We start from the raw sequence: 12208 nt of genomic DNA, 5'->3' as shown, positions 1-12208 counted from the left end.
GGCTGTGAAAGTCTGACTCACAGACGAACACAATACAGAAGCCTGATGATGGCAGATGAGATTCTGCCGAAACATTGCTACAACTATAATGACGTGGGAAAATACACTTGACGATTTTAGAAGACTAACGGTTCTGGAGATGATATTATTATTATTATTATTATTATTATTATTATTATTATTATTATTATTATTATTATTATTATTATTATTATTATTATCTCCATGGTTTGTCAGAATGAAATTGTACATGCATATCTGATTGAAAACAATATCAAGTTACTTGTCAGTATCAGTACTAAGCATCCATAGTTCAATAAGGGATCTAAATTTTATCCCAGAATGAGTTCTGAAGTACTAAATTGTATTTTAAAAACATCATTAATGAGAGTAGATGACCTGTAACACTGTTCAGCTTTTTCATTGCTAACCTTTTGCAATATTGTATTTATTTTCTACGTTTGATTGCTAAGAATTTTTTTTTTTCAGTTTGGGAATGTGTATATCTCATGTTCATTTTCCCATTCCTTCCATTAATTTGAGTTAATTTATTTTCCTTGCAGATTAAGTCATTCATATAAGTGTCCACTAAGCACAACTTTTTTAAATAGTTAAAATAGTACCGATTACATCAATTATCATGTGTTCCTGTTACTTTCAGGCTGTACTTAGATTAGTGCCATGGGGAATTTAAAAACAGCACTAACACCTATGCAAACTTTTACTATCCTGAGTAGAAAATGACAGTGGGTGCATTTTAATTATTTCTCCCCATCATATATATTAAAAACAGTCTGGTAACTTCACGTCCCATTAATAAAAAAAAATTTGTGTGTTTTTTCTGCTTCATGGAATGGGACCATTTAGCCTAGACTGGGTCTCTTTTAAGAGGAAGGGAGAAACTAGTTCTTGTGTGTTCTATTCCTGTTCATACCTATCTATGGAATCTTCCATTTCAGACAATTCCATTTGTAAAAGCTATTAAGACAACAACAACACCAATAACAATAGCCTTTTCCCCATGTAAATATAATTAGAAACAGCCTCAGCTTTTTTCCCTCAACAAAAACCAACTTCTAGGTCAGGGGTGTCAAATGTGACCTATCATGACTTTTCTCCCTTTGCTAAAATGGGGGTGGGTATGGCCCGCATGTGACGCCTGCGGGCTACAAGTTTGACATCTCTGTTCTAGGTTATCAAAACTTTCACCAACTTTCAAAAATAGGACTGCTTTTTAAATCAATCTAAATCTATTCGAATTTCTAATTATGGAAATGGAACTATGCATTTCCTAACTTACTTTGGATACAGTCTGAAAAGAAACTAGAATTGATCATGAAGGCAAAGAGAAAAATAGTAGTAGCCAATATTGTCTTCTGCAAATAGTATAGTTCTGTCCTGTCCTGTGCTTTGATTTGATTCTTTTTACAAGTTTAATTCCATATCTTGGTACAGAATTTATGTACAGAAGGGGGTTAACTTTTGAAGAGGCCTGACTTTTTCTGACATTAATCGTTATATTAGCCAGACAATCTCTTTCCCATGGTACACACTCTTCAACATGCCCCAAGATTAACATTTAATGTTTCATTTTGGAACCACTTAATAGAAATTTCCTTGATTTGCACACTTGCTTATGACCCTGTTTTCAATCAGGGCTGTGGAAAATGATATGAATAGAAGGGTTTATTGACTAGAATATGGTAATATAAATTATATAATTCTAAAACAATTAATTCTAAAACAATCAAAATATAAAAGAATGACATTTATATAAATATGGATAAAACAGGGAAGGGGAGAAACATTAAACACCTCAAATTCTACATGTATTTTTGTATAAATAATTAACGTAACAAATGAACTCTGGTTATATATATATATAATTTGTTTCCTTAATTCACAACTTTTCAGACTTAGAAGTCACAGTGCAATTTGGTAAAGTTTTGAGCGATCAAAGATAAATACTTTTGTTAATATTTATAACTATTGATTTTTAGAATGTCTTAACAGGCTTCAAATTTACTGTCTTGAAATTTCCTAAAAGAACAGGCAAGGTTTGAATCAAATATTATATTCTAGATACTAAAATACTAAATACTAAGAACAACAGAAAAAAAACAACTATCCTGAAGTTTCAGTCAGGGTAATTTACAGAAGTTAGCAAAATATTGCCTACAAGATAAATTATGGAAATATCATTAGGAGAATGCATTTTATTCATAATATTTATTACAATGTAAATGGTGTCGCTCAAATTAGTTCTGGTAGATTACCAAATATGTATACTGTCCACTTTGCTTTTTACAACAAATTTTTTATGTTTTTATTTTAATTTCTGCAAGTACAGAGATAATCATTTGTTTAAGATTTTCAAACTAATTACAAACTAATAACATAAGTCTAGTTTAATTTTTTTATTAAAGAACACTAAAACAAAATGCATGTTTAATACACATTTTAGCCATTCCCCATTCATGAAGTTAATATATCTAGGCAATTGTTTCAGTTCCCCTACTTATAGTTAAAACTAATACCTCAAGCATTTGTTCCCTTTTTTAATGTGTCACCATCGCATATCAATGTAATTCACTTTGTTATGTTTAATTGCTTGTAGCAACACAGCTACTGAATTATGTAAATAACTGTATTGTATTGAATTCAACATCTTCTTGAAACCTCCTGCATTAGGTTTCTGTTCTATATGGTAGTATGGATTGTATTCTAAAGACCGCTAGACTTGAAAATTCAATATCTAGGTGAAACAGATTTGTGTAAGAATATTTCAAGAGCTTAAAAATACCATGTCAAATTTTTTTATCAATTTCAAAATATATTATTGAGCCATTTTTATGTAGCATACTTTAAAGCTATAATCACAAATGTTTGACAAAGTAGAGAAAATCCATGTGAAACATAAGTTATTAGCAGACTCCTATCTTATCTAAATAAGTAAAAGATGACAGATGGCCTAAGTGATCCATTGTTGTTTTAAGAATTAAACCTGGAATCATTCATCACAGCTTTGAACTATAAACAAACAGCTACACTAAGGCCCACCCCCACACTTGTAAGTTCATCAAAGCCTGACACTCCAGAAGCAATTCCATCAACAGACACATTGACCTACAACCAACCTATGAACCCCTCAGAATCCAAATCAACTGCACACCAACCAGAGACACCACCAACCCTCAACCAACCCATGCAACTCCTCCCCCACCAGCAGTTCACCTGACCCTGACCTGATTTAAACTTCTTATCACAAAACTCATCATAAGGCTCACTGATGACTCACACCTGACGCATCACAAGAGCTGTCATGTCCCTTTTGGAATCTGATTCTGAGGGGGAAGCCGAGCAGCTGACAGGGAGTGGGAGTGTGGCTCCGTTGGCTGTGGAAGAAACTGGGGAAGGGCAAAGTCCAGCTGGGCAGAGCAGGAGAGATCTATAGCAAGGCAGAGGGAATTCAAAGGAAGACCCAGGCCCACCCCCTCTTCATCTTAAGGAGGAACAGAGGGAGGAACAGAAGGGAGCAATGTGAATTGTGTGTCTTGCGGGGGAGGAAAGAGCTCTGATTCCCTTCATTAGCTGCAGCTGGGAAAACAGTGTTTAAAAGGGGGAGTTGCGCACAGCCAACTGCTGAGAGCAAATCACGAGTTATCTGGTATTGTTGAGGCTTATCTGGGGTCCTGGGGTCTTTCCAACTGTGTGTGTTTTGCTGGCCTTTCAAGTCTGCAATTCCTTATCCTGCCTGATCAGCTGGATCTTCATTTGTTGCCCTGCACAGGAGAACAGTGCTGGAAAGCAGGTTAGTGGGGCGAGGAGGAAATGGGATTTTGCAGTATCCTTCCCCTGGAGTGGGGTGGGATTGGAGATTTTACAGTATCCTTTCCCTGCCACACCATGCCCACCAAGCCATGCCCACAGAACCGATAGTCAAAAATTTTGAATCCCACCACTGCATCACAAGGCCCTCACTTGACACGCCCACACCAGAAGCCCTTATAAACAGAACACTGACATCCCTTAAACTCTGCTGAAGATGTTACCTAGCCTGGTAACAAAATGTTCAGAAACCAACCCACAAGCTTGGAGAACGAACCTTCACCCTCATCTTACACCCCAGCTATAGATATTCACCACTATTGCAAACAAACAAAAAAATGCCACAGAGTTTATGGTTGCTGCATTTTTATAAGCATCCTGCTGCTTTTGCACCACACTAACAGCATTATATTTTTCCATGATGCCACTGGCAGGGCCTAAGTACCACTGAGACCACATTGCTCATCTCTGACCTTCAAGGGGTAAGCAGCTACAGGGGAAGTGGTTATATATTCCTGCATGGATGGTATTGTGTTGCGTTGTTTGTCAAAATGCAGCAAAAGAAAAGAGAGACAAAGGGGGGGAAAGATTTTTCCAGTTTTCCTAAGATCTTTGAAGAACCAAATATATGCTTCAGATATCAGCAGATTATAAGTAGCAGATTTCTTCAGTGTGGCTGAAAAAGATTTGGACTTCAATTACAAGAATTCCCAGTTATATGAGTTACAGTTCCGGCATGAATGAAAGATTAGAGGTTAAGTAAACCAGTTTTGTAGGGTTACATTTCTGAAATAATACTTCCATCAGGGGTGATTACTTAAATACTACTGATTGCCTCACCAAAACTGTAATCCTCTAATATTTTCCACTGGAAGAGTTTTGAAAAAAATCACTAAATGTATAGTTGTATACAGACAATAAACATCTTTGAAAAGTCAGCCTAACACTGAAAACTGGAAAGATTTTTCTTTTTCTTTTCTCTTTTTTTTTATGTTTGATTTTGCTTTGGAATGAGTTTACTTTAAGGGTCTGGGGTCTTTTTTAACAGAACTTTGGCTTGTTTATTAACACGGAATTCATTTCTACAGCAATGAAAAATTGCATGCACTCTCTAAGTAAACTACTTGTACATCACTTCCCTGTAAGTTGCAGTGAAGGATCAAGTTTATATTTTTGGGCAGGGGTGAGTGGAATAGTCTGAGTGGGATAATTTTAAAGTTGAAGTCCAAGCAAGAATAATATAGCTTACTTTTTTAAAGTAAACAATTTCTAATGGGTAAAAACCAGGATGAAATTGTATTATCTCAATGTAATAGACCTAAAATGTACATTTCTTTCCTTAGTAATTTAAATTCTGACATAGTAACCTCTTCAGCTCCCTCCTCACATGGGGTAGTGTCTTACTAATGTTTTCTATTACTAATATGCTTTTCTTTTGCCATGGGTCTTTCGGTGCATTTATAGTTTTGATGTAGGAACAGAGTTTTTCTATTATTATCTTAAAATAATACATGGCAAAAAGTATAATAATATTGAAAGAAAATGAGAGTAAATCCTGAAAGCAACTTACTTCAGGTTTGTGTTCTTTTTATGAATTTATATTTGAAAGGCTGGTGAAAAAACTTTTATTAAGGTTTGTATAACTGTTTATGTGGCAAAAGAATTAAACTATGCAGTGCTTTTTTTCAAAAGTGTTTATATTTTTCTGGTCTATACTGTAATGTCTTGAAAAATGTTGAGAGCACAACAGCACAAAAATGCTCCATTGTTGTGTGTATGTGATATAAAAAGATATTAATGTGTGATGTGAAAATTGTGCTTCAGTCTAGGAAAGCATGTTTTCTTAATGATAGTAGGAAGTCTCTTGTATTGCAGAAATAATATAATGGCATTTTCTCCAATGAGAGAGACACAAAGGACAGTGCAATATTAAAAAGTCCAATTTTACAGAGTATTGTCCATGCAGATTTTGCTTATGGATGACTTACTTAAAAGAGAATTTAAAATCTTGAAGATTCTCCATGTCACCTTCTGCAATTGTACTATATGCTGGATTTTCATAATTTTAATCATAATATATACTAATTACATAGCAATGCAATAATGTGCATGTTTGCTGAGAATAAAATTCCTTGGAGTACAATAGAACTTACTTTTAGATAAGTATGTATGAAACTACAATTGAAAAAAAAAAAACGATGAACCTACCACCCTTCTAGCAATATACTGGCAACATACATGTGGAGAAGCAAGTAGCATTTGCTGTTTTCCTACTCTTTTCTTCTGCTTGCAAAACAAATAAATAAATCATATCTCCTCACAGTAGAGATTTGGGAGCATGTGGCTTCTTTAGTCTCTCTAGAGTTCTACATTCAGACTCGGCCACATTTTTCAGAGTTTTCTCATTCTAGGAGGGAATAAAACATCTGAGGACATTAATTGAGATATAAATGGAGATTTATCCAAGATCAGGTTCCCCCTCCTAAATCAAAATTCTTTCTCCTGCTTCAGAAGTTAAAGCCACTTTGTAGTAAATATTGATAAATGTAGACCTGTTACATCTTATTTTGGGATTTATGGATAAAGAAAGGTCAAATATTTAATAGTATTACATTTTGTGAAAACTAAGGTCAGCAATAACATAAGACTTATAGCTGTTCATAACCCTCTAAGACAAAGGGCACAATATGTGACTAATCTTGCATTGTAGCATAACTCTAAAACATGGAAACTGGCTCTGAAGAATATAACTTCTCCATGTTGGTCACATAAATACTATTGTATATCTCTAAATGAATATTGTTTTGTTATATGGATTAATTACCAAATATTTAATCTGGATAGGATAAGAAAATGAGTCTTGTACATCTGTTAAGAATCCAACATCTTATATAACTTCTTTCTTTAACATAAAGGTATAATAAATAATTCAGGAAGTTTATATGGGTCCTCAAAAGACCACGCCCATTCTTGTGGCAGAACATCATTCATTCTTGTAACCCCACCAGTTGGATCCAAGCTGGTAACTTCCATCCATGAATAATAAATATGAAGGGGTTATGGAAACAATGACTCTACATCTTGTAAGAAAGCTGTGGGTGGCTATTCTGAATACTAAAACATCCTTCATCAATCTGGTTTCCTACAGATGTGTTGAAGCATTCCAAAATAGCAGGACTGCAAACTGTCAGTTTCATTTCTAGCATAGCCTCCTTGAGTCACCATGTGTAAATAGACATCAGTATAAATTTCATAAAATAAAATAAATACCTGGAGAACAGCAGGTGATAGAGGGTTTTCTTTAAGACCTACATAGGCATTTCTTGTCCATTTCTTTCCTTCAGATTATGAAGTTATTCAATAGTCTGGAAAAATTTCTTCAATTCCCTGATCATACAAAGTTGTAGAATTAGGGGTTGGGTTTTTTTGGAGAGAGTTTGCTCATATATTAACACCCTGTTGGTTATTCCAGAAGTCTGGAAGGAGATTCAATCTGTTCCTGAAGCGACGTCTCAGGGTAAACCATTGACAAATTGTACCACTAACACCTGGATGGCTGCAGTGATAACAAGCTTCATTATGTGATGTCTCTCTTTAATAGGGAACAAGATGAAGTAATGAATTTTAGCCTATACCTTGAACAAATAAATATAAATCACACACACTTACAAAGAATTCAATATCTGTCAAAGGGTATGATTCTAAAGCTTCCTATATAGCTCCTATTTCATTGAATGATATGAAGCAGCCTTATTTTATACCTCCTTAATTGCTAAATATATTTTATCACAATTGAAAAAAATATGTTTCTTTGGAATAATTCTTTACATAAGGTGCTATTTAGTAAAGTCTAGCATTTTAAAAAATAGGTATAAATCATTTAGGTACCAAATATAATATGGTAAATCCAAAATTCCTCTGTAGGCTATACTCAGCCTCGTAGTAGAATTACCTTATGTGTAGGGTATTATATTTAATCAAACATGATCAAAGAGTGGAAGGGCTGCAAGGACCCTTAAATATTATTAACCCAAGCCTACTGTAAGAAACCACTAACCATTAACTTTCCAAGCAGTTCGGAGAACCAGTTGTTGGAAGAAATCTCCTTTTGTTTTTTTCCACCCTTCTTACATTCTTGGCAGTATGCCTAGACTTATGTCTCAGAAGGAGGTTTTTTTCCTTTGCTGATACTTTCTTAAAAGGGAAGGGTTGTTTAAAGCTTTTTACACTGCTGTGGGGAGGAAATACTCCCCGTTGGAGTTAGCACTTTGAAGAAATAATTGAATAATGAAGCAGAGCTGCCAAAAAGAAGCTTTTAATGACAAGGAACCAAGATGAGTGACATTCAGCAAGGTTTCTTGGCTAGCTAGAAAGATTGACATTCAAACATGAGTTTACATACCCTTTTTGAGTTTTGGTGTAAAACTGGTGACCATTCAAAGTTACAGTGGCACTGAAAAAGTGACTTATGACCATTTTTCACACTTACGACCGTTGCAGCATCCCCATTGTCATGAGAGGCCAGGCAAGAAGTGCCCCTTGATGTGAGTGACATTGAGTTGGCCATGCCCACGCAGTCACATGACCAGCAAGCCACACCCACCAACTAAGCCATGCCCACAGAACCGGTTGTTTAAAAAATTGAATCCCACCCCTGGCTATAACCTTCAAGCCTAATAGATATGTTGTGGGAGATTCTAGGGAAGGTTACCTTGCATCTCTTCCCCTCCTCCTCCACCCAGTGTGAGACTGTGCAGTCTCTTATTTTGGGCCTCTATGCCACCTTCCATCTGGGAAGCTATGGTGCTGTCCCCATTCTCCACCTGCACATTCCCATCACAACATTCAACCCTTTGGAATAAATGGGTTATTACTGTCTGGATCAGTTGGATTCTGCAGATTTAATTCTCAAGGAATTCAAAAGGGCAGCCTCCAAATTTTGCTACCTTTATTGCTCTACTGGACTGAGAGAGAGTGACTAACCCAACCCAATTTCATGCCTAAGACAGGACTAAAACTTGCAATCTGCTGTTTCTAGCCAGCATCGCAAGACCACTACATTGAATAGAATCTCAACAAAAAGTCTTGACCAATTGTTCCTCTTCCCTATTTATTCTTCCAATCAAATACCATTAGAAGACCTTGAACCTGCGTAGATTCCTCAACGTAGGGTGTCCACTTGCTCCCAGAAAGCCTGATGACACTCATGCCTTTCTTGCTCCATCTCCTTTTCTTTTTCCAAACACCATCCCCAGAAAAAGTATATGAAGATAATGCCATCTGAGAATATTGAAGTGTAGGTGGTAGGAAAGACTGATAAGGAACTGTTCTAGACTTTCCCCCCTAAAGTTTCCTTAGGGCTTTATCTTTTTTTAATTTTTAATTTTACTTATTTATTTTGAGGCAGAAGGACCCAGGGATCTCCTTTTGAAACTCAGAAATAGCAAGTAAATAACAAAATTTATGACTGTGTGATGGTTACTAATCTCCTTTTGAAAGTAAGAAATATATTTAAAAACAAACACTTAAACAATAATAATCCCGAAACTTGTGCAATCATAAATACTTTTCAAATCTGCAGTCAGGTAGATTTCATTTCTGCACATCTTGTTTTCCTAAACTATAATATTACAGCACTTACTCTTTTATTTTCAGAGCTGTTTCTGTGCTTTCTGCTTTCACATGTTGTCACTTTATACAGCAAAATGTACAAAATTGCATTGGGACTAAAATACTTCTGCAACATAAAAGAGCATTTCAAAATAGCAACCCTGTGTCCTTGTTCAAATGTATGTTGACTGGCTTCTTTATTCTATCGCAAACTTGTGAGTCTTAGTGTAGGCTTCAGAAATTACTGTTTAATAAATACCTTTATAACAGGGCGACTTCATTGTGGCAAATGTCTCTGCATTTGTGCTTGCTTATTCATGAAGAAAGTCAGTCATGTCAGTGTTTGGCTGTGCAAATATAAGAAAAATATATTTTGTAACTATGCTGTCTGAAAATAAATGTTATTTATATCTTATTTGACCTTAGTCTTTTCCCAGAACTGAACACTTGAAAAAACTTAAATACATGTGGAAATATAACACATGTACAATGGATGCTGATACAGTGATGCTTTCTGTTCTCTCTAGATTGATAAGAGACACCAAAGCAAGGATTCTGTTTTCTTCAGAGATGGTATACGGAGAGTAGACTTTGTACTTACTTATGTGGATGATCCAAAAATGGATGGAGAAAAAAAAGTGGTAAGCATCTTTTAAAACTTCTGAATTTAAGGCATAGTTTTGCTTTTTGTATGGCAACAACCTGGAAAGTCTATGCAGTTTTGCTTGTATTTTGCTCTTGAGTTCTGTTCCTGCCATGGCATGGCACAATTCTAATGTGTGCTCTTTACGATGAAAATAATGTGCTTTCATCTCTACAAACCAAGATCAAGGTTTTTTCCCGTAAAGTAATTGTTGATGTAATGTTAAAATAAATTATGTTTGATGAAGCCAGTTGTGCTGCATGCAAGAAAAGAAAGCTAGATTCTTTTTTTCCTGCCAAAGTTTGTTTGAGTGCTCTCTTATACAGTATATAAGTGAAATCCCTTTATCTAGATTAGCAGTCGCCAACTGGTGGGCTGTGAGAAAATTTTGGTGGGCCGCAGAGAAATCTCACCCCCAGAGCACCCCACCCCAAAGCAATTAATCCAGGCTGTGCAGAAACACAAGGCTGCACCACCCACATGGCCTGCGGGACCCTCCCTGTCCACTCACTCCTTACCCGGCAAACATGCCTGCTAGATTGCTATTTTTCCTTTTTCTGACCATCAGCTGTTCTGCTGTGCCGGGAGATTTAGATTAGCTAGGAAGCAGGAAAAGGTTGGATTTCTTGCTTTCTAGCTAGTCTTTAGATCTTCGGCTCTGCATTTAAGCACAGCCAAACAAACCTCCCTTAGGACTGAAGGTTCTATTATTCAGTGCAGACTCATGGCAAGCAAATTTTATGTAACAGACTCAGGTAGCCGATGGCAGATAGATAGATCATTGAATGATTCTGTGAGCAACTCAACTTGCCTGCCTGCTTTACCTGATTTTGGGTAAAAGTTGCTCTTTTTTTAAATAAAAAATTCAATATTTACATACATGATGTGTTATGAGTTAATTTTGTGAGTTTTCTTGCAAGCAAATTTTATGTGACAGACTGAGCTAGCCGATGGCAGATAGATAGATCCCTGAATGATTCTGTGAATATGTGAACAACTTAATCTGCCTGTCTGCTTTGCCTGATTTGGGGTAAAAGTTGCTCTTTTTTATAAAAAAATTCAATAATTATATAAATATTTATAATATTTACATATAAGCCATGCCCAGCCAGTCACATGATCACCAAGCCACACCCACAAATTAGGCCACACCCACAGAACCAGTTAGTGGTCACTGGGATTTAAAATTATGAGTTTAGTGGTCCCCGAGGTCCAAAAGTTTGGTGACCCCTGATCTAGATCACAGGTGTCAAATTTGATTGCATCACGTTGACTTTGCAGAGCCAGGGTGGGCATGGCCTTTGTGGATCCAGGATTGGTATGGCCTGTGCATCCGGCCAATGGGCTGCCTGTTTGACAGGCCAGATCTAGATAAGATGCTTCATGTTACAATACTTCATCCTGATCAGAGATGGTATTCAGCAGGTTCTGACCAGTTCTGGAGAACCGGTAGCGGAAATTTTGAGTAGTTCGGAGAACTGGCAAATTACCACCACTGACTGGAGATTTTACAGTATCCTTCCCCTGCCACGCCCACCAAGACATGCCCACAGAATCGGTAGTAAAAAAAATTGAATCCCACCACTGATCCTGATATACTGTATTTTGTGACACTTTGGGCCTCTAAGATTTCCTATGACTGGAAGATGCTTTTGCAGAAATATACAAGTTAATGGACATGGCTTGAAGACTTCCTGTGGCTGAAATATGCTTCTGCAGTTTCTGATAGCTTTCTCTAACTTGGCATCCTCCAAATATGTTGGCCTTCAAGGCCCATAATTTTCCTGGCTAAGGATTATTAAAGTCCAGAATACCAGGATAGAAAAACAAAAAGTAACCACCAGTCATATGGAGAAAAAAAATAACCTGGGTGTGTATGAATATCATTTGTGTGGTTGGAAAAATCATTCAAATACCAGACACATAAGTCATAATTATTTCATGCCCTCATGAACTTTTAAGATTTCTGACCAAGTGCTTCTCAAAGATATCTGAGTGTGCTCATAATATAGAAAGTCAAATAAGTCTATTTGATTTCAGTTTGATTTAATAGGACTGTTTTTCACTTTAAGAAAAAGTAAAAAATCCTTCCTCTCCCCTATTTTTATTTTTTTTCCTGTGGGGATA

The 12208-nt window shown here is 36.2% G+C and overlaps 1 protein-coding gene across 10 annotated transcripts in view; it reads left to right on the top strand.

The window, feature by feature from the left end:
* Positions 1-12208, top strand: part of ANO5 (anoctamin 5) — a 71782-nt gene that overhangs the window by 18451 nt on the left and 41123 nt on the right. For 3 of the 10 annotated variants that reach the window (XM_087951097.1, XM_087951096.1, XM_087951093.1), the window contains exons 3-5: positions 4263-4310; positions 7301-7345; positions 9966-10079. In XM_087951097.1, the coding sequence (XP_087807223.1) occupies positions 4263-4310; positions 7301-7345; positions 9966-10079 (207 nt within the window). The remainder of the gene's footprint in view (positions 1-4262; positions 4311-7300; positions 7346-9965; positions 10080-12208) is intronic. The other 7 variants (XM_087951102.1, XM_087951101.1, XM_087951098.1 and 4 more) reach the window with 3 other exon arrangements.

The sequence above is a fragment of the Notechis scutatus genome, chromosome 1 (assembly GCF_049901735.1).
Source record: "Notechis scutatus isolate UNSWTSFEM ecotype Mainland chromosome 1, rNotScu1.2, whole genome shotgun sequence".
Taxonomy (NCBI): Eukaryota; Metazoa; Chordata; class Lepidosauria; order Squamata; family Elapidae; genus Notechis; species Notechis scutatus.
This window is presented reverse-complemented; position numbering and strand designations above follow the sequence as displayed.